At 40.6% G+C, this 25,364-nt stretch overlaps 1 protein-coding gene across 1 annotated transcript; it reads right to left on the bottom strand.

Annotated features, from left to right (window-relative positions):
* Nucleotides 1-17,151, bottom strand: LOC104915202 (DNA polymerase alpha catalytic subunit-like). The gene is made up of 12 exons (XM_010725954.3): nucleotides 16,139-17,151; nucleotides 14,792-14,916; nucleotides 13,600-13,696; nucleotides 13,030-13,110; nucleotides 12,195-12,310; nucleotides 11,902-11,964; nucleotides 10,321-10,419; nucleotides 8,327-8,525; nucleotides 7,919-8,087; nucleotides 6,859-7,037; nucleotides 3,326-3,438; nucleotides 1-2,880 (listed from the first exon to the last, which is right to left on the bottom strand). The coding sequence occupies exons 1-12, from the start codon at nucleotides 16,491-16,493 to the stop codon at nucleotides 2,635-2,637; spliced, it is 1,842 nt and encodes a 613-aa protein (XP_010724256.2). The 5' UTR covers nucleotides 16,494-17,151; the 3' UTR covers nucleotides 1-2,634.
* Nucleotides 17,152-25,364: the final 8,213 nt, after the last annotated feature.

The following is a 25,364-nucleotide window of genomic DNA, read 5'->3' on the forward strand; positions in this document are numbered from 1 at the left end:
TAACTCTCAGGCTTCAAACAAGTTCTTGTTACAACTGCAAGCTGAACACAGTGTAAAAATAGTATGCGGCAGTGATTCATCTGCGTTATTCCACAGAGCTCAGCTCAATTACACAAGCCCCTGGTCATAACTGCAGTGAATGAATGCTTTGCTGCAGAGTAATCTGCCCTTGAAGTGGCCCTTCAGAGAGCAGAAATGAGCAGCAGTGATTAGCTGCTAAGTTTCTAAGTGGAGTATAAGGCTGCTTTCAAATTGATTTGTGAAGACTTGCTAACTTGGCAGCAGTGCAACCCACTGAAGCTGCAATTAGCAGCAGGTGCAGGAGGAAGTGATACGGCTTAAGTGTATCTGTTCAGAGGGACAAAGTTTGGGGCTGGCAAGGCCAAGACAGGCACACACACGTGCACGCAGAGAACAACTTGTTTCAGTGTATAAATCCTAGCTCTCTCTGTATCATCAGAAAACGGGATACTCTGAACAAAACAACTTTGGGTGCATCATAGGAATGCCAACAACTTTCCTAGTTCCCGGCTAAAGGTGAAAGAATGAGTTACTCCTAGTTTCATACTGCTGTGCAAGAAGTCACACGGTACCCCAGTAGTTCCACCATTACCTTACAGGCAGCAACAGCACCCCCTGCTGCAGACATGCAGTCTGTCCTGGTTTACTTTGCGTAACCCTGTCACTGGTCACAGAAATTTCATGTTGAACTGGCAGAGCAGTGTTTACCATATTTTCCCCTCAAAAGCCTCACCAGCAGCAGTCCTTCCCTCCTCCCCCCCTCCCCGTAGCTTTTCTCACACCTTCCCCCACACTACCACCTGTACCATCCTGCCTGCTCTGGTTCTCACTTCCTCCTGGAAGGACTTAATAACTATCAAACTCAGAAAAAAATATGCCAACAAAATAAAGCTAGAGTGCATTCTACCATATTCGGTTACTTAAAATCAGTTATCTGGAAAGCTTGACAATTTCTAATTGTAGAAACACTGCTGTCAAGTTATTTCAAAGCTTCTGTGAACCCTCAACTCAATCCAGTCTAATTTATTCACAAATTATATTTTATAAGTATATTCTTTTGCTAAAACTGTCCTTTCAAGCAGCTCTCTTACTGCTTATCTCCTTTTAATGTTTTTAGAGAGCAAGTAGCTCTTACCATTATTCTTCACTTTACTGGACTGAAAATAATACAACTCTTTCATAGTAATCTCTGGTATAACTGACTTTCCTTTTGTCTCAACCCTCCTAATTGCCATCTTCTGCATCTACTGTCCCTTAAGTTCATTGTTCCTCATCAGGATGATCAAGTGTTGGAATATTCTAGATAAGATCTGATGTCACAGTGCTGCTACTTCCCTGTTCCTGCTAAGGAACACCAAGGATCCCAGATGCACTGCAGTCACATGTCCTGAAAATACAGTTCAGTCGTTCCTTCAAGCTCTATATAAAAATAAGTAAAAAACTGACAAGCTTTGAACAAATCTCAGAAAGAGCAGCTTACAAACTTTCTGCAATGGCTTACTCTATTTCTAAAACCCATCTCTGAAAGTTAAACTATCTTACTCTGTTTCCTTGTCCATACTACTTTTCCAGATTATAATGAAATGGATGTTTTTTTTAATCAAGATTCTTTAGCAGATCTGTATCTGCTTACAAAGGTCCTCTTTTCTCCTCCTTCCTTTTCTGAAATACAACTATTTGCAACTTCTATTTTAATTAAGAATTGATTAGCCCTGAATTTCCTTTTTCATTCCTGGAAGGATCTTTGAACAATGAGCTATTACAAACTTGAAGCTCTGCTGATGTTTTCATTTCATCAGCCTGTATTTCCCAAGTACTCACCTCCTAAAGCTTCTCCTAACACGAATTACCCTATGAACTTGCTTTTATTTTCCCTCATTTTTTAACTGTTAAAATTCCATCTATTTTACTCACCACCCCCGTTACTGATCACCCATCCCAGAATGAATTTCAAGTCACAAGGACTCCTCAGAAAAGTTACAACTAATTCCACACCACCAGTAATAACAAGGAAAGCCAGCTTTACTTCACCAATGTTACTTCAAGAAACAGAAAAGTTGCTGAGCACCACATTTTGAACACATCTTTTCCTTCAACTTGCATGTTAGCCACCTTTCCCCCACACAAACTCCCTACCTCCACCCTCTCCCCCTGCCATCATCAAAAGATGGATGCATAGTTAAATGAGAAAGCTTCCTCGTACTAATGTCATCCAAATCTGCAACACTTAGCAGCATTATCTGCTCTTTCCCTGGGCTATGACAACTTTCATATTACTGGATGTGCGTGTTTCCTAAGACAGCAACATTTTTCAACGCTCATTTAAGAATTTGTTGAGTAAACTGCACAGCAACAATAAAGCTGCAAAGTTATTGCACGTAACAGTAAGGCCATAACAGCTGAAGTTTCAAGACTGGATGAGTCATTAGAACATGTTATCTCCTGTGTAACTCATTACGACAATCCATGTTCCAAGCACACTCAGAGGGTAAACGTGCCAGAGTAAAGGATGAAACATGCAAAGAAAAAACTTCAATATGACAACCGGACAAATGCAAAGACAGTCTAATCTCAGCACACCCATCTCTCTGCTGAACAAAACCACCTTTCACTTTAAATTCCAACACGATCTGATGTCTGTGTTTCAGAATAACCTCCCCCACTGGACAGTGTTTCAACAGACTTCCCACCTTTCAAACCAGAACAACAATAAATGAGCAAATAAAATACTTGCATACAAACCTTGGATTTGAACTTCATAATTTTATACTTTGGTGAAATGGAGTCATTAAATTCCTTGAAAACGTTCATTATGGTTACCGGAGTCTCTGTCTCTTTCCCACTGGATAGATCCATCTCCTTAAGAACAGAAGTTTTACAAATCAGCCAGGACAAAGAAGTTGAATTTTGCTTTGATATTATGAACAATTTATCTCCTCTAAGTAAACACTATAACATAATTAGCCAGGAAAACCTGAATTTTTAAAAAAATACTGTTTGAAAGAGAGTATTAAGAAAGCTCCACTCTTTCTCATAATACTTCAAGACGTTTTTACTCCATGAGCAGCAAATCTAAACATAACAACTTGTCTGCACTCATTAGCTACAGTCAGGGGAAAGCAGCAACATTACAACTGCACTGCACACAATGTACACCACGTGCATGCTGCACATCGCTTTACCAACGTCTGCATCAGACAATACTGGCTTCAGCAGTTCATACAAACACGCTACTAGAACTCACAACCTGCCACGATCAGAATGAAAGGCACTTATGTTTGACATGCTTAAAAGATACACTTACTGTTTCACGTGGCAGTAGATAAACAGTTCTCTCAATGTTTTTCACCGTCACACAACAGCTGACGTAGGTGTTTGCTGATTCGATCCAAACTTTGCCAAACAAAAATACCACACCTAAGGAAGAACAGCAGAGCAAAGAGTTCAATAAGCAACAGCCCTTAATCTTGCCTAAAGCAGCTAATTATGTATTTTTTCTACGTGCACAGAAATGCAACCGCTTCCTCACTTCAGTCCTTGAACAACAAATCTTTTCTATGTAAGCAGTATATTCTAAATCATTCTAAACACCAGCTGTGTAAATTATCTGCATAGTTCTTCACACCACGACCTCCATCACAACAGTAACAAGACTCTGATATGTGAAATTCAAAATGGCATCACCCAACCAGCCTCAGAATTCTGATCTGACACTCCACTTCTACCTACATTAGTTTCATAAGTTGTGAGGAAAGAGAGGGAGGGAGAAGTCACTGGGAGCTGAAGATAATCAGAATGCCTGTGCTGTCAGTCACTTCTGAAATATCTGTGTTACCTGCAATTGCTCATTTTTGAGCTAGACTTGTACAATTAATCCCATTTTCCTTCAGCACTGTGAGATTAAGACTCTACTGCTAATAAAATCTGGAGAAACATATTCAAAAGACAACAACTAAAAGTTAACTGATTGGGTTTTTTCCTTTTTAAGTAGATGAGGACATTGAAAGATGTATTATATTGCAAGAAATATGCTATGATGCAGTTATATTGACAGTAGACATTTCAAAAAGCTTATATACAGCTGAACTAGAGTAACTGATTCTTCACAGTGAACCACATCATTACTGGATGTGCACATCTTGAGCCATTAAGAATCTGGAACTAGCAAAAAACACCACAAACAGCTAATCCATGATGCCAGCCTTTGAAATGACACAGAAGAAGTGCAGCTGAATTTCAGGTACAGTTCTGAATTACATGTAAAATGAACTTCCAGATGCACTTGGAAAACCTGATTTCACCTGAAAACCTGATTTCACCTCCAAAGTCCATAAATAATTGGGAATTTGATTACACATCACACAGTTTCTCTACTATTAATAAAATCAGAAATATCAGAGCTGTGACCATCTCAGAAACAATGATTCAAATAAGAAAGATTTTAAATTTTGTAACCTACTTTGGTCTGACAATGCACAAAATAATTCCTTTGTTAAGCGCTGCAAATTATCTTTGCCATGCAATCTATCAGATGTAAAGATACCTTCCTTACTCCATTAGATAGTAGATAAATCAGTGTAGATGCACTAAGCTGGATGACAGAGTTAGAGTGACAGGCAAAGAAAAATCATTTCTTGAGTGCTTGGAGTAGATGTGAACAAGACTACTTTTGTCAAGGACAGAGAAGAGAAATGTTGCAGTTTTGAAGATGAGAGTGAGGATGCATGCTTCAGCTGCACAAAGTGTCTTAAGAGATTTTAATACAGATACAATCTTGAAGATTTGGGCAGTTTGAATAAAAGGATCTAGAAAGGCTGAAATTACAGATCTAAGTGACAGGGAAGATGGAGTTCTTGTCCTTGGCAATCATTTCTCTTTTGAGAGACAGACAGATTTGGGTGGGTTTGTATCATAGCAAGAGTTGGCTGTTTGAACAGCACACGATATTAAGAGTAGTGGAAGTTAACCTGCAAGAGGAATACATATAAGCAGATGAGAAGTAGAATTAAGGATTCACAGGCCTGCCAAGGAGAGGATAAAGAGCCACCTGTATTGCAGAGAAACTATAATCAACTCTAGCACGGACAAAATCGTGGCCTCAGTCCCCATATTTCACAGACACAAAGTAATTCACAACAAAAGGAATCTTTGGAGGTCAACTGGCCTCAAACACACAAAATCTCTGAAAGAAGGGCCAACTTCAAAACAGTTCTCAGACATATTTCATCTGTAAAACACAGAAACAAGAGAAGACATACAGGGATCTTGTAAGCTTGCTTGCGGAAAGAAGAAACAAAGGAAAAAGGAAGTAAATGTAAAACACAAAATCTGTGAAAAGGAAGATTAGTTGTCAATGAATCAAAACGCAAACAAGTCAAGGGACAGGGAAACTATCTTGCTCAAGGTTAAGAAAGGTGGGGTTTTTATTATTATTAATTACTGTTAATTAAGCTGTTAATAAGATTACAATTCTTCAGTTCTCTCCCTGAGATAGTGAAGACAGTTATGAAAAGTAAGCCTCCAAAAATGATTAAGTTTGAAAGAGTCTTATGATTACACTGTAGTATTTACCCTTCAGGCCACGCATTTGAGATCACAGCAAATGAGGCACAAAGACCATGAGCATGTTAAACAACAAGCAGTACCAAAATTTTCCCTTTTATGCTACTAATTGAAAACAGGTGCAGTCTTTATTATTCAATCATGAAAAAGTCATAATGAGAAAAGAACACTCCTTGCAAGCGAGGAACAGAAATCCTTTCATAATTATGTTCCATTCAGCAACCACTGACTTAGAAGACAAAAAAAGGAAAAGAACAATAGCAGGGCCTTTAAAAGGAGTAATTTTACATTAGAGCCATTGATTCCATCAAGATATCTATGATTATTACCACTCCCATCACTAAGCTGTTCAATGCAGTACAGTCTCACATTTAAGTCTAGCATCCCCACTTACAGCAAAAGGTGCAACAGAGAAACATATCTGACTCAGTGCTTGCAGCATCGACCCCAAAAACCTTCAAGATATGGAAGAACCCTCTGGTAAACCTGCTCTAAGCACATATTAGAGAAATAGAATCTTAATCTTTAAAGAAAAGGACAGACAGAAAGTGCTGAGAACAGATGTGAACACAACTTCTTTTGTCAAGACTGGTGGTCAGAAAGCTGAAGTTTTGAAGGTCTGAGAGCCAGGATTCACACTTCAGATGCACAAAGAATCATTAGGATTCTAATACAGAGACAGTAGTCAAGAATTACACAGTTTGAATAAGATCTAGATAGCGTTTGTATCTTTCAAGCCACCTTCCACCCTTTCTTAACAAATCTTCTCCTTGTATAAATTCATACAACTATTACAGGACTTCCAATAACCCACCAGAATCATATAATCATAGAATGGTCGGCATTGAAAAGGACCTCAAAGGTCATCTGGTTTCAACCCCCCTGCCATGGACAGGGTCACCAACCACAAGACCAGGCTGCCAGAATCTTGAAAAGCATTTCCAGAGAATTTGAATGCTCAACTGCTGCACCACCAAGTAAGAAATTAACAGTACTAGCTTATTCCTAGAGCATGTATAAATGTTAAGAATATCAATGGGTTGCCAACATCAAGAAGAGCCTTTGCACCACTTTAGTAGTACACTGCAATATTCTTTCCTTGTCAAGTCATACTGCTCTGCACCAAAGATGAGGAGGCAGAGGAACAAAAGAGCTTACTGCACAAGCTATAGAACACAGATATAAAGGGTATCTAGACACAACTTAAGCAGTACAGAATTCCAATTGCACAAAAAGAAGGAGAATGGCATTTTCTGCCTTTAGGTGAATGGTTACCTGGCTGACTGTACTGATCTTCGTAAGCATCCAGCCAATAAAATCTTAAGACTTGATCATCATTTTCCCCATGCACAAGTGGAAGGAGATTGGGGTCCAGCTGAACATCTGTCACCACCAGATCAGCTTCATCCTCATCTACTTTGTCCCAACATGAGATATCTGGGAGAGAATAACTTCTGCAGGTTTTGCAGAAAAAACACAACAAGAAATAAAATCATCTTTTCCATTGTTTCTCCTTTTCTCACTCCTACATTCTCACACCTCTTGTTACTTCTCTCACTACCAAGCAACATGTCAAGAAGCTACATTTCTTCAGACTACTTCTGAAGAGAAAGATGGAGCAAGAGAGAAATCCACACTTAAGTATGGTTCTCATTACACAACACATAAGCTTTAGAAGCCACACACCTGGAACTCCAGCTCTGGCCATTTAAGCCTTTACATAACTAAATCTATACAACTGTACAAGTTGCTTGTGGGAACAACAAATCATTTCAGTAAAACTACCTTCGAGTCATTCAATTTTTAAACCTACAAGAATTTTATAATTTAAAGTTATGGGAATACAGGAGTCAAGATTTTTCCCCAATCAAGAAAAAACTGTAAAAACACTTTTCTTCTATTTCCAAGACGTAGCTGATAACCATGATCAACTACTTCTAGCTACAATACTTTCAACAACAACTAATCTTAGAAAATTCCCTGGGTTGCTTAGCATAAGAATCTTCAGCAGTTCCTCATTTTTGCTCGTTGGGATCAAAGTGTGTTCACACCCAAATTAAGTCACCCCAGCGTACTGAAATACATTGTTATGTTGTTACCTGCCAAATCCCAGGAGAATTCAGTATTTTTTAAAAAAATAAGTAGCTAGCAGTATGTTCAATATGATCTTTTTTAAGGTCATGATATAAACAAAAACTCACATTGGATCGTCACTGTTCTGTCTGTATTACAAACTACAGGCAAAGGCAAATACAAAGACAAATCTAAGGCTTGTAGATACTGAAAAGACTATTTGCTACAAGGAGTTAAAAAGAATAAAAAGAGAGATTCTTACAAGACAGATGTCTCTTTCTTCACAGATTCCAGCTGCTCTCTCTCTTTCTTTTCAACTTCCTTGTCTCTTTTTGAGGTTTCAACTGTCTCAGGTACAGTTCCCATCAGCTCTGCTTCCATAGGTTCATCAAAGTCCTCATCATCAAAATCCATCATTCCCTGATCATCATCTGCAAGTGTTGCACATAGAACTAAAGGTCTGAATCATTAAAATGACAGTTCAGGCTACACCTGTGCATGCAGACTGCAAACCATATACTTGAATGTTAACACACAATACTAACCTACAAACTCAACATCACAGTTAAGCTATCTAAACATCTAACTAGAGCAAACTATGAAGAGTTTTAACACTAATATGACGTATTTCATGAGTTTCCAGAGTTTGGTTTCGATTTCTTTTCAATACCTTCGATAGCTTTTTCTTCTTTTGTCTTTACTATTCTCCCATTTTCTGTAGGTTTTTGCACAAACTTGGTATCCTCATTCTCTTCAGAGGCTGTGACAGACTTTGCTGTGTAATTTGGATGTTTAGGATGAAATGAAGCTGGAGGAAGAGCTTCTTTCCTGAGTTGAACAGGAGCTTTCTTTGATACAGGGGTGATTACCTGAAAGACATTTTAGACATGAGTTAAAAAATTTTCCTTTAAAAGTGTGGAAAAAAAAAAAATCCTAGTGCTTGCTATTTACAGAAGTAGTAACCAGGGCTACAGGGAAAGCTCCACATATTCTGCAGCATGACAGCTAAAACTCCTCAAGATTAAGCTTTTACAACAGAAGTGATGCTAGAGAATTAATGTGTTCCTTCTTTAGTTTTAAAAAAACAGTTTACAACAGGCCATAGTTGACATTTAGTTACTTTCACTGTTTTCCCACATAGTATGACCCCACTCCTAAATTAATATTTCTATCTGTGTCAGCTGAGTACGTGACTGTATACGTCAGGCAGAGACAGGGCCTGGAACAACTAGGGAAGGCCAATGCATTAGTCTCCTCCTGTTTGGCTCAGTAATGAGTTGAAGCTTTCTAAAGGACTCCATGGGACAAGACAGCAATGCTCCATGTCAGAAAGAGCGAGGAGGCAAACATACTGCATTTCAACATTATCTGCAAGCCTGAACTCCAAGATGGTACGCACAGAGCTTCTATTTCAGACAGGGTGTGACAACAAAGCAGCTACAGAACCTCTTCCAATAGATGTTCATTAGATGGTCTTCACTATGACCAACAACAGGTTTCTGTATCTACTGGCCTTTAAGCTGCAACAAGAGCCCAAACCTGTTGTTTACAGCTGTAGAATTTAGAGTTGCACGCAAGTATTTCTAGGGTTTTAATCTCAGTTCAGCTGCTTTAGTTGTGGTCACCAGAATTCAGCTCATCTTTGAACAGAAGCAAACATTATCTAATACACCCCTACTAACAATTTCTTCTGCTAACTCAGCCAGATGAATTTATTCATACTTCTGCTCTTGCCTTCTGCAGTAGAAAGTCACTGCTATCTTGTTCTTTCGTGATCATTTATTTTCTAAGGCTGTACTCTTCATTTATTTCTCTGTCCAAGTTTCCAGCTCCTCCTCCTAGGAGGAAGCTATCACAGTAACTGCCTCTTATTTCCTAGACATGACTTCTTTTTTGCACTACATAGACACAGATCTCCTTCCTTACTGTATCTCCCACTTTCTAAGTTACTCCCACACTACCACAACTGTTGAAGTAAGTGCCAGTGGTGACTATTTTTAAGAGTTGATTTCAGTATAATATTAAGTTTTCACATTGTATTTTAATGGCAAACCAGATTTATCTGCTCTATACTGTTTGCTCTCTAGACTCCTAGCAAGCTTCTCATTGTATCTCCAGCTATAAAGTCCTTCCCATTTCGCAGAACCCTTATCACAGCAGTAGCCTTCCATCCACACAGAAGCCTATTACTCCTCTCATTCTCAGTCTTCCACTAAGTTCAACTTCTACCCATAGAAGTTTTCTTTTCCAGTTGTGCAGAAGAAGAGTCTTATGCTTTTCCACAATACTGACACTTTCTACTGCTTCCTTTATTTCCCACCATCTTCTCTTTGCCACAAGGTTTTTTCTACTCTTAGGGAAAAGAGACAGAGGCAGAAATTCACCTTCACACAATGCACCTTACAGAAACAATTTCATCTGTCAATTGTAACTGCTACACACACTGTGGCTCTAAAGATATAAAGAGCACTACTCTTTTTATATATTAGCACGAAAGGAAAACAAGAAAAATGTGCTATTACACAGTAATATGGCTTAGGAAGCTAATGAAAAAAGTAATTTCTAGAAGCAGAAATAGAAGACAACAGTATTCAAATTAACCAAAACACAGATTAATAGTTAGTGATGAGAACTTTAAAAAAAAAACAAAAACTTTTACTACACCTTAGGAGCTTGAGATTGTACAGAGAAAGGATTCAGTGGCATTCCAGCAGATCTTTTCCTTTTCAGCACTAAAATTGGTGGTGGACTTAGCTGAACAGTCTGAATATTGAAAGAGACAGAGACACAATGGAGAGGGATTGTTTAGTGGTTTCTTTTGCCTTGGTTCCTAACATTTTCCATCAGTGAGAAAGAAGGCCACTGATATTTCTCATTCAAGCAAAGAAACTTCCAGATACACAACTCAGCTATGTAAAAAGAAAAAGTTATCTGAGCAATCAGCCCATGAAGAAAGACACTAAATTTTTTTGGTAAACTTTGAGAAAATATTGTCATAAGTAATTAAAACAGTTTTCAAATAGTCAGCATTTCGAAAGCCAACCATGTCTTCAACGTACAAGTGTCAGAATAGCTGGTGGGATGTTCTTCATTTCTGCTGGAACAGTAGTAATGAGCACACGTGCTTTAAAGACAGAAAGGGTTTCTAAGCACTGTCATACTAGAGCGAAAAACAGATTTTAACATATTTGTAAGTACAGTTATTTTTTACTCATCTTTACCAACAGATAATAACAAAATAAAATGTTGGAAAATAATCAACAAAGTTGAAACAATAGCTAGCTATTACTTAAATAGAACCCGTAGTGTAATTATCAGCATTATTTCCTCTATTTAATGCTCTGCAAAATTTGACAGCATTAGAATGCATTTGATTAGTGATTTGAGGGTTTTGACAGCCTAAGATTCTGTAACTCTCAACCACAAAGACCACAAAACTAGGAGAACAATTTTACACTGAAAGCATAGAATGGCTCAGGTTGGAAGGGAGCCCCAAGGATCACCAAGTTCCAACCCCCTTTGCTCTTCAATGATAGAATACACTTTAATTCAGTATCTCTCCACAACAGCAATTTCACATGTTTACATGTAAACAATTCTTCAGTTCTAAGAAATCTAAGAAATCTCTAAGTGGCAACAAGTCACTGAAAACTCAGCGATGATCAGGAATTGCTTCATTAGAAACAGTCCAACCTTGGCTGCTGTAGCAGTCTCCTACACTCACAGGAACACTTACAGTTTCAGAGAAAGTAACCATCAGGTTCACCACGCAAAGGAGGTGGCAGACAGTTCAGACTGTCGTGTCCCAGAACAAGCCTTCCTCATCTCCTCTGATGCACTCAAACACACCTGATGGAAATACCCCACAGTACAGCTGACAGAGCACGGTGATGCACACATATAGTACACACTATCCAGATGCACATAAGCTCTGTTTCACTCCGAGCTGACTGAAACCTAGAAAGCTGCATTAGCACAGATTCTAGGTCACACACTATAAGCTGTCCCTCACCAGGGGATACTAGCTTTGGCTTAGCAACTCAATAGTCATGCGACTTCTGTGTGGTACAGAAAACAGGCAGACAGATTGCAAACAATTACATGAAACATATCAAGCAGATGTGTTATTGCAGATATCAATCTCAGGTGGCTTGGTTTTGGGAAGAATTTTATTTTCTTCGCAAGTTCCACAGCAAGAAAAATAAATGGATGACAGTATCTCAGAGATTTTACCTATGTACTTACTTCAGCATTTAGGTCTTGAAGAATATCCCCCAGTAAATCATCCTTTGACAGGTCCACAGTTTTCTGCAAGACAACAGGCAGTTTTTAGCTATTCATTCGAACCCAATCAGGAGATTAGCACCAAACAGCTAAAGGATAAAACACACGCACAACTTCAGAAAAGCACTACACACAAGAACTCCTGTTAGAAGCTAGACACAGGAAACTGAAATAAAACCTCGCTTTATCCCATCCCCACTAAAACAACAGAAAGTTAAGAAAAAAACCTTAAACTTCACCATGCAGTAACTTACATCCGTGTTTTTCTTTCCAGCACTGGCAATAAACATAGATTTAATTGTGTTTGGCTTTGATACCACAGATTTTTTCACATTCTTTTTATCAGTTGTAGAAGCTTTGCCACTTTTTCCTACAGAAAAAGATAAAATCAGTTATTTCTACATCAGTAAGTTAAACGTTTAGGGGTCCAGTTAGAGGCAAGAATAGACAGATGAGGTAATCACTTTGTCCACCTTTACACTGCTGCCTGAAATGAAGCCTTTGTCTGCTGCCAGTTTTCTAATGGTTGTCATGCACCAAAAAGTATGCAAAATCCTATCAAAATCCTCTCTCTGCTAGTCACATCAGGGGTGATCTTTGCATCCATACGAGTCCATACTCCAGAAAAAGGATCAAAATACTTTGTATAGAATCTGCACAGAAGTAAGAAGTACGTAGGAGTTTGGCACTACGCCTGGATTCTCAACGTCAGGCTCCACTGCAATCATAAAAGATGGCAAAACCATTTGATCTCAGATCCATAAACGCATATAAGAATTTTAGTGGTAAGAGAAACCATGCATCCCTCACACGTTGGCTTTGGAAGCCAAAAACATTCCCCAGATGTATTTGCTGTAGATTTGAATATACATCCCATAGAAGACTAAGCACTAAAGTAGTTAGAAATGATTTAACACCAGGTTGTGGACCCCTCCCTTCTGCATCACAGAGACTAAAAAACATTTAAGGTCACAGCCATGGAACTACACTGCATGTCTTTGGCCATATTCACCATATTCTGACACCAAGAAGTTGCCAATTGAGAAGCAGCTGAAAACTTCCCTTCTACAGTGGTTTAGTTCATCCTACCTTTCTTACTGGAATCAAGGGCATCGTCGTCCAGATCTTCATCAAAGATTTCCCGTCCATCTTCTACATAACCTATCCCATCTGTACAAAACCACAATATTAAACATCTGCAGCTCAAATTCTCTTTTGTGATACTTCTAAATATCTTCATAATCCAAAGTGTTACATAAACTTTTATTTCCTTTAATATAGAGCAAGTGATATAAATGCAAACATGAAAACCTATAGCACTATCAGCTGCATCTTCTATTAGACAAAATGTATTATTACTACTTAATTAGAAATTACCAATTACAGTACTTCTTTTTAAAGTTACATCGCTTACAACTGGAAATAAAGTTTCAAAAGCAATTATTGGTGGAAAAATACATTCACTACTATCTTAATACAGTACTACGAGAACAATGCAAGACTCATTTCCATATTAAAGTTCATCCTTTTTTTTTAAATCTACTAAAATGGTTCTTAGAATGCACTGAACTAAAACTTACCTCAAAACAGAGGCATTATGAAATCCAGTTGGTTATAATACTATAATTGAAATAACCCTCCAAATGAACCTTAGCTTACCATCATCAACAATCCAGTCATCATCCTGACGTTCTCTGACTATCTTGGAGTATTGTTCTTCATCTATTTCATCGTAAACACCAGTGAACTCCTCAACCTGCATTTAAAGCACATTGATGATTAGCTGTTCCATTACTTATTCATATAGGCCATCAATGAAGACACAAAAGTTCTCAGGAACTGCAAGTCCTCCTGGACAGATGCAATATTTTCATTTAGTAAGCAAAGGTATTCATTCAATTTTTATTTTTTTTTCTTTTTTTGGCAGTGACAAAAGAACTGTTATCAATTTTTTAAATTATCACATTATACCAAATTTCCTGAAAAACCAGTGGAGATTTCATTTGAACCTGATATACTTCATTGCACATTTCACATCACAAAGAAATAAAATAATAAATGAATCCTAGCAATTACTAGCTGTGATGTTCTGCTTTACTCTCAGGCACCAAGATGAGCTCGGTGAAAAGGAAGGTGATTTGATATGAAGAATAATGCTGAAGATGCTCTTCTGTGCCTAAGAGTGAATTTGCATCTTAATGATCTATGCATTTCAGACTTCTTCAGACTTATCCACCTCAATGTGGAAGCCACTTTCCGATTACACTACAATTAATTGGATGGTCTCGATGTCACACTGCCAAATTTTAGTTATATCAGTTGAATACTTAAATTCCGTATTCTTTGTGGAAACAGAGTATCAATATTCATGGACTAACAGAATTAATTTGATTTGGAAGGGACTATAAAGGTCATCTGGTCCAACTCCTCTGCAATGAACAGGGACACCTACAATACATTACAATATATACAATCCATATTAATGGATTTCAGTCATGTAAAGCTTTGAAATTTGAAGAATAAGATCATCTGATGTTTAAAAAACAAAAAACCTATTCCTATCATAACATTAACTAAATTATATTTAAAGGCTGTTCCTTCTTTGTTCTCTGTGGGATAGCAAGCAAAGACATTGCATATTTGACTTGCAATTATTAAAGTTCGGTTTTGAAAACAAGAAAAGTAATATAAAAGACAGTTACATTCCAAAATATACACATCATTAAAAATAGTAAGCTAAAGCTGAATGGCACATTTTGCTTCTCATAATTTTGGGAAATGCGTAAAGGATGGTTAAGCATTTCAGCTCACATTAACTTTTTATTAAAGAGAAAAGAAGGGGAATTTTCACCTCGTATTTTAATTTTTCCCCAGCTTTGGCCTTTTTCAGACGTTCCAGTGCTTCTTGCTGACCTCTTTTTGACTTCCTCTCACGCCTAGAGCGCGATGCAGCAAAACTCCCAGACTCCGGCATCGCTGAAATTAATTAAAAACAAGAGAAGAAATTTTAGTAATGAGCTGCTGTTATCTCTGGTATTTAGCGTTCAGTGACACATTAAGAGCTGGCTGTAGGTACTCAGGTAGTCACTAAGCAAAATCATAGAATCATTAAGGCTGCAGAAGACCTCTAAAACTAACAAGTCCAACTGTCAGCCCACCACACCACACCCACTAAGCACGTCCCCCAGCGCCACATCCACACGTTCCTTGAATACCTCCAGGGACTGCACCACCTCCCTGGGCAGCCTGTGCCACTGCATCACCACTCTTTCTAAGAAATTCTTTCAAATATCCAACCAGAGCCACCCCTGGCACAACTTGCAGCCATTCCCTCTCATCCTATCACTGTTACCTGGGAGAAGAGACCAACCCCCACCTCACCACAACCTTCCCTCAGGAGTTGTAGAGAGCAATAAGGTCTCCTCTGAGACTCCTCTTCTGCAGACTGAACAATCCCAGCTCCCTCAGATGCACCCACAGGACTTGTGCTCCAGACTCCTCACAGCTTCACTGTCCTTCTCGAAACACACTCCAGGGCCTCAACGTCTCAATCAAAATAAAGACCCTGACTGTCCCGCGCTTGGCTAAAGGCACAACGTCACGGACAGCTGTAGAGAAGCAGTTCTGGCATTTGGGAACACACGGTCTCACACATACACGCACAGAGCAAGCAGGTTCCATGCCAGCCGATGTTCAGCAGGATGGGAAGGGATAACACAAAAATTGCCTCCCGGATTTCCAAAGCACCACTCAAATCTCATCAGCCTCCATCTGAAAAGGACCCCCGCCCCATTTCCCCGGGCACTTCCAGTTCCTTATATTTTGCACGTCTCCATGACAACTAGGGAATAGACAGGCAGCGAAGGGGCCCATCCTGCTGCAAAGCAGCGATGTTCGTTACGTGGATCGACAGCGCTTAGGAGCGCAGCTGCACCGAGGCAGAGCCGCGCTCTGCCCACACCGGACGGCTGCCTTCCGCTTCTTTCGCACCCTCACCCACGACCAGCGACCTCCACGAGGCGATTCCCTCCTCCTGAGAACCCCGCCCCAAACTGCCTTCCTCCCGCCGGGCTCGGATAGCCCCGCAGCCCCGCTCCCCCCGCCCAGCATTGCAAGTGGGAGCTCTCGGCCGCGCACTCCACAGCCCAGCACAGCCCAGCACAGCTCAGTATAGCACAGCCGCCCTCACGGCCCTCACCGTTCTCAGCCATGGCGCCCGCGCGCGCTCCGCTCGCGCCAAAGGCGAAAGTGGCGCGAGACGGGAGTCCCGCGAGCCGCCGCCAGGGCGCCAGCCAATCAGGAGCGGCGGCGGCTCCTCTCGTCCCCCTCTTCCCACACGCAGACACACACGCACCTCCCACCCCGCCGCCCCTGATGGTGAGGGCGGGTCTTGCGCTGCTGCCCGGGGCTGGGGCTGCGCGCGGACCGGAAGGGCGGGATGGGGCGCAGCGCCTTCCGGTGCGAGGCTGTGTGAGCGGCGGCTGCGTTAATGGCGGAGCTGCGGGAGCGGCTGAGGTGACTGAAGCTTTGAGTCCTTTCCTCTGAAATGGCATAGGACTGCCTTTGGCCTTATTTACAAAGCCTGGGAAACTAGTGGGCTTTGTTACTTCTTCCACTTGGATGTTTTTCAGACGTCACTGTTGGCCGGTCACTACTCAGTGATCTTTCCACCTTTGTTTGCTTGGATTTACTTGAGGAGCGTCTGCTGCCTTTCAAAATACACGGGCATTGACTTCGGAGTTAGAGTGCATGGCCTGTAAGAGAGGCAGATGGCACCAGCTCTAACTTACCTATGCACCTCTTGCTATAGTACTGTCTGTTACTGCTGCACCCTGTCTTTAATGGAACCGTATAACCTAGCGTAGCAGCAGCATCAGAAGTGCCAGACATGCCTTCAACTATCCCATATGTCCCATATACCTGAGCATAGAGAGGAGACCACCCCTCTCAGCAACAGCTGTTCACTAGATCAGTGAAGCTGTAGCAAACCTACAGCCCTGGAAACATATAGCTTTGGAGGGCTGACGCTTGATGATCTTTAAGGTCCCTTACAACCTAAGCCATTCTATGAAACACTGACAGCTGCAAGAAGAATGCCTATCTGGCCTACAGATACACTGCACGTGCTGTCTCATGTATATAAAATTTATAAAATAGCTATCACAAAATTGTTCAGTTGGAATAAAGATACAATGATACTGCATTTCACATGCACATAAATGATTTCTTACACATTCTTTGTAATTCTGAATTGACTGGATTTTAATTCTTTTGATTAAAATAAAACAATACCCTTTGTCAGCTGTCAGACACACAGTGAAATGTTATTCAGGTGATGCCATGATCTGAGATGATACACAATGATACAGTTAACTTATCGAACTGTACTTGTTGATGCAGCTCCACTGTGGGACAGGGCAGACTAAACAAAACCCTTTTTCATGAATGCTTGTTCAATCCTGGCATTCATCTTGGGCCACAACAAGAAGGTGTCTGTTTCCTGGAGCATAACATAATAAGCATTTAAGTGCTGCAGGGAGGAGAAAAGGGGGGAGGGCAGGGGGTGTAATACAATTTGCTTTGGAAAAGAAAAATAGCCCAGCAGGATCTGGGACTTCCTCTGCTAAATGGCTTTGTCACAGCAGATTACCTTGAGCTGAAGTTTAGCCTCCCTTGGGACAGTCATTCAATAACAGCGTGGTATGACCTTTGCTCAGCTGTCTTTGAAGTAAAAGAGTGGGAATTTCACTGTGCAGCTCCAAGCCACTCAAGGTTCTCTCAAGGAAAGTGTGATAAGCCTCAGAAAAAAAGCACAAGAGAAGTGCAGTAATGAAGATGGTAGGCAGCCAAAAGCACAGAGCAGAAGAGGAAGCTCAGGAAACCTGCACTCCCAGATTTCAACGAAAGGTGACAAAGATATATTTTTCATGTTGTTTTCTTAGAGCTATGATTTAAATATGTCAGTTCTGAATCAAAAACAATATTTATGAATAGAAAATGCTGAAAACCACTGCAAGAGCTCCAAGTTAATAAATTGCAGTATATATTAACGCACAAACAGAGTATAGTATCAAACCTGTACTAAATTGACAAAGTAATTACTGTATTGAGAATAATTCTGTTCTTCGTTTTTATATCCATGCATGCATGATCTGTCTCAAGGACAGCAAGGCAAAAAGTTAAAATTCTCAGATTCCAATATTACACATTAAGCTTATGCTTGGTAATTTTTATGATGATGAAAAAAAAATCTGTTGAAATTAAGAGGGATAGTATAAAATACAGAATGCAAGTAGACTATGAATTGTAGCAGAGATAGCAAATTCATCTGTACTGACTTAAAATGCCTAAGCATTACTATATTGTTGTTAAGGACAGAGTATAGTGGAGAATTGTGTGCTACTGCATAGACTATGGGTGTATATATAGACACCCAGCAGAGATTATTTCATTCTCAGACTTTTAATCCTTACGTTGGTCTGAATTAATTCATGTTATCACTCAACTTAAAGTTTATATATCTGATATGATTTAGTTCTTTTCATTTTCATTTCACTCACTATTTCATTTCAGCAACTGGTTACTCAACTGTGCTATTCATGTGACATTTTAACATGAATTACTTTAGCTGGTACAGCCAGTGCTGTCTGCACAGGGGACGAGGCTACTAAAGGAGCACAGATTAAATGAATTAAAAATTTAAAAAATCTCAAATTATTTCCCACCAAAAGTTCTTTGATTTTAAAAAACTCTTCACATGTATTTAACTTACTTATGAAGAAAGAGATGCTTCTCCTTTTATCAGTGAAAATGATAATGCAAACATTTATGTTCAAAGAGTAGGCTTGTTAACTACTAGTAAATGCGTTTTGTTCACTGCGCATCTCCTTTTAATTTCTTACTCATATTTCTTGCTAACAATAGGAGAAAAAGGATACAGATGCTACTATGACACAAAGAGTCTGAAGTGAGAACGTGAAATAGAAACTTGAACAACAGCTTCCATTAATTTGCCATTTGAAAGAAAGTTGGCATAGAAAAATATCCAGAAATCTAAAAAAAACAACAAATGCATTAAATTCTAATTGCAGTTAAACAAAACCTAGTAACTCTACCAGAATCAGTGAAATTTACTTAACAGTAAAAGAGAGCAGAATCGAATCACCTGCTTCCCTCATACAATATTCCTTTTCAAGTACAAAATATTGTAATGTAGATTAAATAGGGAAGACAAGTTAGAGCAAACGCACAGAGAATGAGCTCACATGTAATTATAATGTCTAAGAATTAAATCTGATGCCGATGGTGTTCAAAAGCATACAGTTATTGCCACAGCACAAAAGTCTCTGTTTTAACTACTTTCAGCACTCCTTACAATTTCACAAAAGTGAACCATTAATGTATAAGCAGAACGTTAATGCAGAGAGGCTGTTACGTTTCAACACCTGGCTGAAGATTAAATATACTTCCAATAGTAAATACTCTGTGTTCAACCTTTTTAAGACTTTTCAGCAGGAAAGACAAAACCATTGCACTATGCTGTGAAATAATTGCCAGTCTTGTTGCAGTCCCCCCAAATCTCTTGCTGAATAAGTGCCAGTAGAATCCATGCTCACAGTATCGAAAGGCAGCATGGGCTGGCTGCTCCCCAGTGGAGGGACAGGGAGGTCCATGTCCCACACAGACTGAGTGACATCAGTAGGGCATACGCTCAGAGGCAGCCAAATGTCCAGTCCATGCAAGTCCCTGGTAGTGAGGTAGCCCTGAGGTCAATGCATAAATGTGGCTCAGGGGTAGGCCCGGTGATGTTAATCTCGGTCAGGCACAGCCTGATTGTCACTAGGCATGCCCGTGGTGATGAGTCAAGTCAAAGTCATTCTGTAGGTGAGGATCAGACCTGGTGATGGTATCTAGGGTCAGACACAGCCCCGTGTTCATCAGACACGTGGAGTAACAGGAAAGTTCCAAAGCCAAGATGGGAAATGGGGGCATGGCTGTTGCTGAGCTGGAGGCTGGTACTACTACAACTCAGCTCTTGCAAGAGTAGAGCCACTGAGCGGAGGGTAGAGACTGGTCAGGCCTATTGATATCCTTAGGGCACAAGCAGCTGCTTCCCCTCCTGAGCAGGGTGCATCCTCACATCTCACAGAGATCTGGGCTCAGAAAGAAAGTCTGTAGGCTACTTCATTAACATTGACCTGGGCAGGGACAAGGACCTGGGAAAGAGATGAGGCGTAGGGGACCTAAAGGCAGCAGGGATCCTGAAGGCCATGTCTTAGGTGGAAGGATTTGCTCAGGAGCCTGGGGCTTGGCAAAGGCCAGCATGGGGGAGACCAAAGCCTAGGGTCAGGCAAGGTCTCATACAGCCATGGACCAGGCCTCGCTGCACCGAATTTAGCGGTTGAGAACAGCTGAGCTAACTGTCAGGATGCAGCAAGAATCAGCTATTCCATAAGGGCAGGGATAATGACACAGCTGGTGTGAGAAGGACCTTGCCACCAATGGGCTCAGCCATAGTAGTCAGGGTCAGCCAAGAGTCCAGGTCACCAAACAAGATTTTGAACTTGCCTCATTATCACAGGCAAGCCAGAAGTGCAAGGCATTGTCAGGTCTGGTAACAGTAATGTGAATCAGGTAGGCCAGGGACCACCAGACAAGTCCACATTTGCATGAAAATTTGACAAATGGGCAGGTAAAGGTTGACGTGAATGGTATTGGAGGCTTATAATGCTGAAAAAGTCAGAGTGATGGAATACTGAAGATCAATCCAAGAAGTCTGAAATTGAGCTGGGGAGAAGGAAAGTGGCAGGTAGATTGAAGGTGGGTAGAAGAGAATGCAATAAAAATATAGGCAAGAAAGACAGCTTTGGCAAAGGATTTTGTGTGGATTTGAGGGAATTGGTGTGCACATCTAGAAAGGCAGAAGAGAGGAAGCTGAAATTGATCCAGAAAGAGAGAAAATAATGGCTTGCAGGGAAAAAGTGAAAGGAAGGATAACAACATAGTTTAAATGTACATAGGAGAAAGATTTTTCTTAAATCATATTTTATCTGTAATGAGTATTTACTCAATAGCAGGACAGGCAGAAGATGAATCATTTAGGCAAACCTTATACTGAGATAGAGAAAGCAGCTACACTCAGCTTTATATTTCTCAGTAGTGGTGAAGTTGCAGCTATACTGCTCTTACACCCTTCTGCAGTAATGCTTTAGAGAACCCAAAAAGCAACATGAAAGATAATGAGATAATCTTTAAAATATAACCTCTGAGAAATCTTTGCAACAATTAAGAGTGTTTAGTGTAGAAAAGGCATATTAGATTTGTCAAAAATAAAAATCTACCTGAATCTTCATTCCAAATCCTGAAATTATTGATTCAAAACCTTAATGAAAAAATAGTCAAGACGAAAGAGAATGAAACTGATATCTATGTCTGATAGAAAAGCAAGCAACGGAGTTAGGCAGCATCAACAAAAACTCAGGGTAGATGTTAAGAAAAAGACATTCTAATAAGAAAGTCACAACAGTGATAAGAATGGATTGAGTAGGCTGTTGCAGTGCTGGGAAGGGAATGATGAAGAGAGGTTAGCTAATTGAAATTCTTCACAACCTCTGTGCATCCAGCAGGAAAGTCCCACTGCTGGAAAAGCTGTCCTCCCATGACAACCCAGCAATTAAAAGCTTGATTGTTAAAAATAGCAAGAACAAAAAAAAAACAATTTAATGATGGGAGACACAGACCTAACGTTTCTCACTCTTAGTGAATAGCTCAATGGAATTACAAAATTAAGACAGCTATTCTCTTGCTCAAATACTAACCACAATTTCTATCTATTTTCTTCAAAAGTGCTTATAAAAGCTGTTTACAAAAGAGAACGCAAAGAACCTCCTCCAAAGTGGGTAGCCCCAGTTATTAAAGATAGATAGCACTATCAGGCATAGATGTGTGGGGTCTGCACCACAGGGCAGTAGGCATGGAACGGGATGCACAGGGCAGGCTGGAGTTCAAGGAGTGTTTGGACAAGGCTTTCAGTCACACGGTTTGGATTTTGGGTGGTCTTGTGTGGAGCCAGCAGCTAGGCTTAATGATCCTTGTGGATCCCTTCTGACTCAGTATATTCTATGATTTAATGGCTCTATTATTACTGAAAGACTGACTAATTTGATTCTATATATGTATTTTGAGAATATAGTACTTACTAAAAATCACATCTCTGCTACAGAGAGACAGATATAAGATGATGTTACACCAGACCCTGTGTTTTTTCTTTTAGTAATTTACAGACTGTCACTGCATATGAAGAAGTATGGATTTACTCAGTATACAATTCTGTAAGACTCTCTCATAAATCAGAAACATTTTGGATTTATTCTAACAAAAAGGCGATAGTAAGCTCTGTGCATTCCACTGGAATGATGAACTGCACCCTAAAAGTGAACTAAAGCAACAGTACATGGAAGCAGCAAAGAGAGTGTTGGAAGCCATGGTGTTAGATGTGTTGGATACCTTTCATTCTCTGCCCATGCAGATGTGAAAAAAATATATCACATTGTGGGGTTTTAATCTTAGTCTAAAAATCTGTTATTTTCTTAATTGATCATCATAGCAATAAGGTATCTTTTTCTTCTATTTTATTGTTGTTGATGTTTGCATTGAACATCAATTTATGCACCTGGGAAACAGGATTTTCATGCATTAGATGTCTATTCACGCCCAAGCAGTTGTTGCCAAGAGCTCAGTCATTAAAAGTAGTAGTATATATCCCTGTTATTTCTGAAGAAATGGCAGGAGAGTCCTCAGGAGACCACACTCAGCCTGATGTGAGATATTTGCTTACATACATACAAGAAATGAGGTGCATGAACCATCCTACCCATCATGCTTTCTCCATTCTTCTTTTAAAATTTGCTTCACTTGTAAGGATTTACAAAAGACCACTGGCTCAGCATTTCCAGTCAAATCTATTCCTCAAATGAATCTATAATTCTATGAGAAACATTATGAAATATAAATCAAAATAGAGTCAGGCTCAATAGCAAACTCCCAGCATGAAATCAGAGATGAAATTCACCTTTTCGTGCGCAAATGAAGGGAATTTTCTGTTCCAACTTGCTGGCAATCACCCTGTTGCAAGAACATCTGTTCTCTTCTTTCTCCATCCAGAACACACACTTGGTCAGCGAGGCCTGGGCTCTGACTCCAGACATGTATTTCACCCCACTGATCACCTGGGAACTGGCATACATCATTGGGTTTATAAAAGGGCAACCTGCTAGATCCATCTATTCAAGGCCTAGCACTGTTCACCCAAATGTCCTAGTAGTGTAATGCTCCTTCAAAGCTTTTTTTATAAGAAAATGAGGGGGAAAAAAAGATCAATCCTCTCACTTCTAGAAAATTCAAAGGAAGCTTCATGTTACTCTGCTAGTGCTCTTATGTTCTAAAAAGGCATAAACCAGGTGCTCCATTGAGCTGTGCAGAGGTTATGGCTGAAAAATGAAAATGTATTATAGAATCACAGAACCATTAAGATTGGAAAAGACCTCTAAGATCATCTAGTCCAACTGTCAACTCATCACCACCATACTCATTAACCATGTCCCTCAATACCACATCCACACGTTTCTATTAGAAGGTTCATAAGGAGGATTTAGGGAACTACAGGTGTGTCAGCCTGGCCTCAGTGCCAGAGTAGGTTATAGAACAGATCATTTTGAGTGAGATCGCATGGCATATGTGGGATCAGGACCAGCTAGCATGAGTTCATGAAAGGCAGGCCCTGCTTAACCAATCTGATCTCCTTATATGATAGGATGACTCACCTGGCAGATGAGGGAAAGGCTGTCAATGTAGTCAACCTAGACTTCAGCAAAGCACTTTGACAGTGTCTCCCACATATTCTTCTAGAGAAGCTGGCCACCTGTAGCTTGGACAGGTATGTTCTTTGATGGGTAAAGAGCTGGCTGGAGGATCGGGCTCAGAGAATGTGGTGAATGGAGTTAAATCCAGATGGCAACTGGTCATGAGTGCTGTTCCCCAGGGGTCAGTATTGGACTGTTCTGCTCTGTATCTTAATTGATGACCTGGACAAGGGGACTGAGTGCACACTCAGTGAATTTGCAGATGACACTAAGCTGGGAGGATTGATGATCTGCCTGGGGGTAGGAAGGCCCTACAGACGGATCTGGACAGGCTGGATCACTGGGCTGAGGCCAATGGGCTGACAAGGTTCAACAAGGCCAAGTCCTGCATTTGGGCCACAGCAACCCCAGGCAATGCTACAGGCTTGGGGCAGAGTGGTTGGAAGACTGTGGAGGAAATGGACCTGGGGGTGTTGGTTGATTCTTGGCTGAGCATGAGCCAACAATGTGCTCAAGTAGCCAAGAAGGTGAATGGCATCCTGGCTTGTATCGGAAATACTGATGCCAGCAGGAGCAGAGAAGTGATCATTTCACTGTATTCAGCTCTGGTGGGGCTGGATGTTAAGTGCCGTGCTCAGTTCTGGGCCCCTCACTACAGGAAAGATATGGAGGCCCTGGAGCACGTCCAGAGAAGGGCAGTGAAACTGGTGAGGGGTCTGGAGCACAAGTGTTATGGGGAGCGATTGAAGGAACTGTGATTGTTCAGTCCGGAGAAGAGGATCAGGAGAGACCTTATCATTTTCCACACCTACCTGAAAAGAGGTTGTATCAAGGTGGGGGTTGGTCTTGTCTCCCACATAACATTGATAGGATAAGAGGGAATGACCTCAGATTGTGCCAAGGACGGATTCAAGTTGGATATCAGGAAAAATCTCTTCTCTGAATGAGTGGTGAGGTGCTGGCACAGGCTGCCTGGGGAGGTGAAGGAGTCACTGTCCCTGGAGGTGTTCAAGAACTGCATAGGTGTGGTACATAGGCACACAGTTAGTGGGGAAATACTGATGGTAAGTGAATGGCTGGACTGGATGACCTTGGAGGTCTTTTCTAATCTTGGTGATTCTATGATTCTATAGTTCTTGAACACCTTCAGGGATGATGACACCACCACCTCCCTGGGCAGCCTGTGCCCATACTTCATTACTCTGAGAAGTTTTTCCTGATATTCCACTTGAACAGCTGTTGGCACAGCCTGAAGCCATGATCTCTTGTCCTATCGCTGTTACTTACCCGGGGGAAGAAGCCAGCCCACATTTCATCCTCCTTTCTGGGAGGAACTTTAATTCCTTTCACTGAAAAACGACTTTATTTTGAGCAGCAGAAATATACGAAAGCATTACCCAGAGAAGCTCAACCAAAAGCACAGCGTTTTTACGGAAAGGTAATGACGACAAGTCCCCTGACTTCTTTCGGTATCCCTAACAGATGACACATAACACACACACACCGGACGGCAGCCCGAACAACCGCTCCCAGGCAGCCCCGCGCCCCGCCAGCGGCTCGGCG

This window comes from Meleagris gallopavo, chromosome 1 (genome assembly GCF_000146605.3).
Source record: "Meleagris gallopavo isolate NT-WF06-2002-E0010 breed Aviagen turkey brand Nicholas breeding stock chromosome 1, Turkey_5.1, whole genome shotgun sequence".
Lineage (NCBI taxonomy): Eukaryota > Metazoa > Chordata > Aves > Galliformes > Phasianidae > Meleagris > Meleagris gallopavo.

Excerpts from the sequence above, each read along its gene's own strand:
- LOC104915202 (XM_010725954.3), bottom strand. The coding sequence starts at position 16,493 with ATGCCATTTCAGAGGAAAGGACTCAAAGCTTCAGTCACCTCAGCCGCT. Across the intron at positions 8,088-8,326 it reads AGAAGAAAAAGCTATCGAAG|ATGATGATCAGGGAATGATG; the intron begins GTATTGAAAAGA and ends CAACACTTGCAG. Across the intron at positions 3,439-6,858 it reads AGATCAGTACAGTCAGCCAG|GTGTGGTATTTTTGTTTGGC; the intron begins GTAACCATTCAC and ends GTTCTTCCTTAG.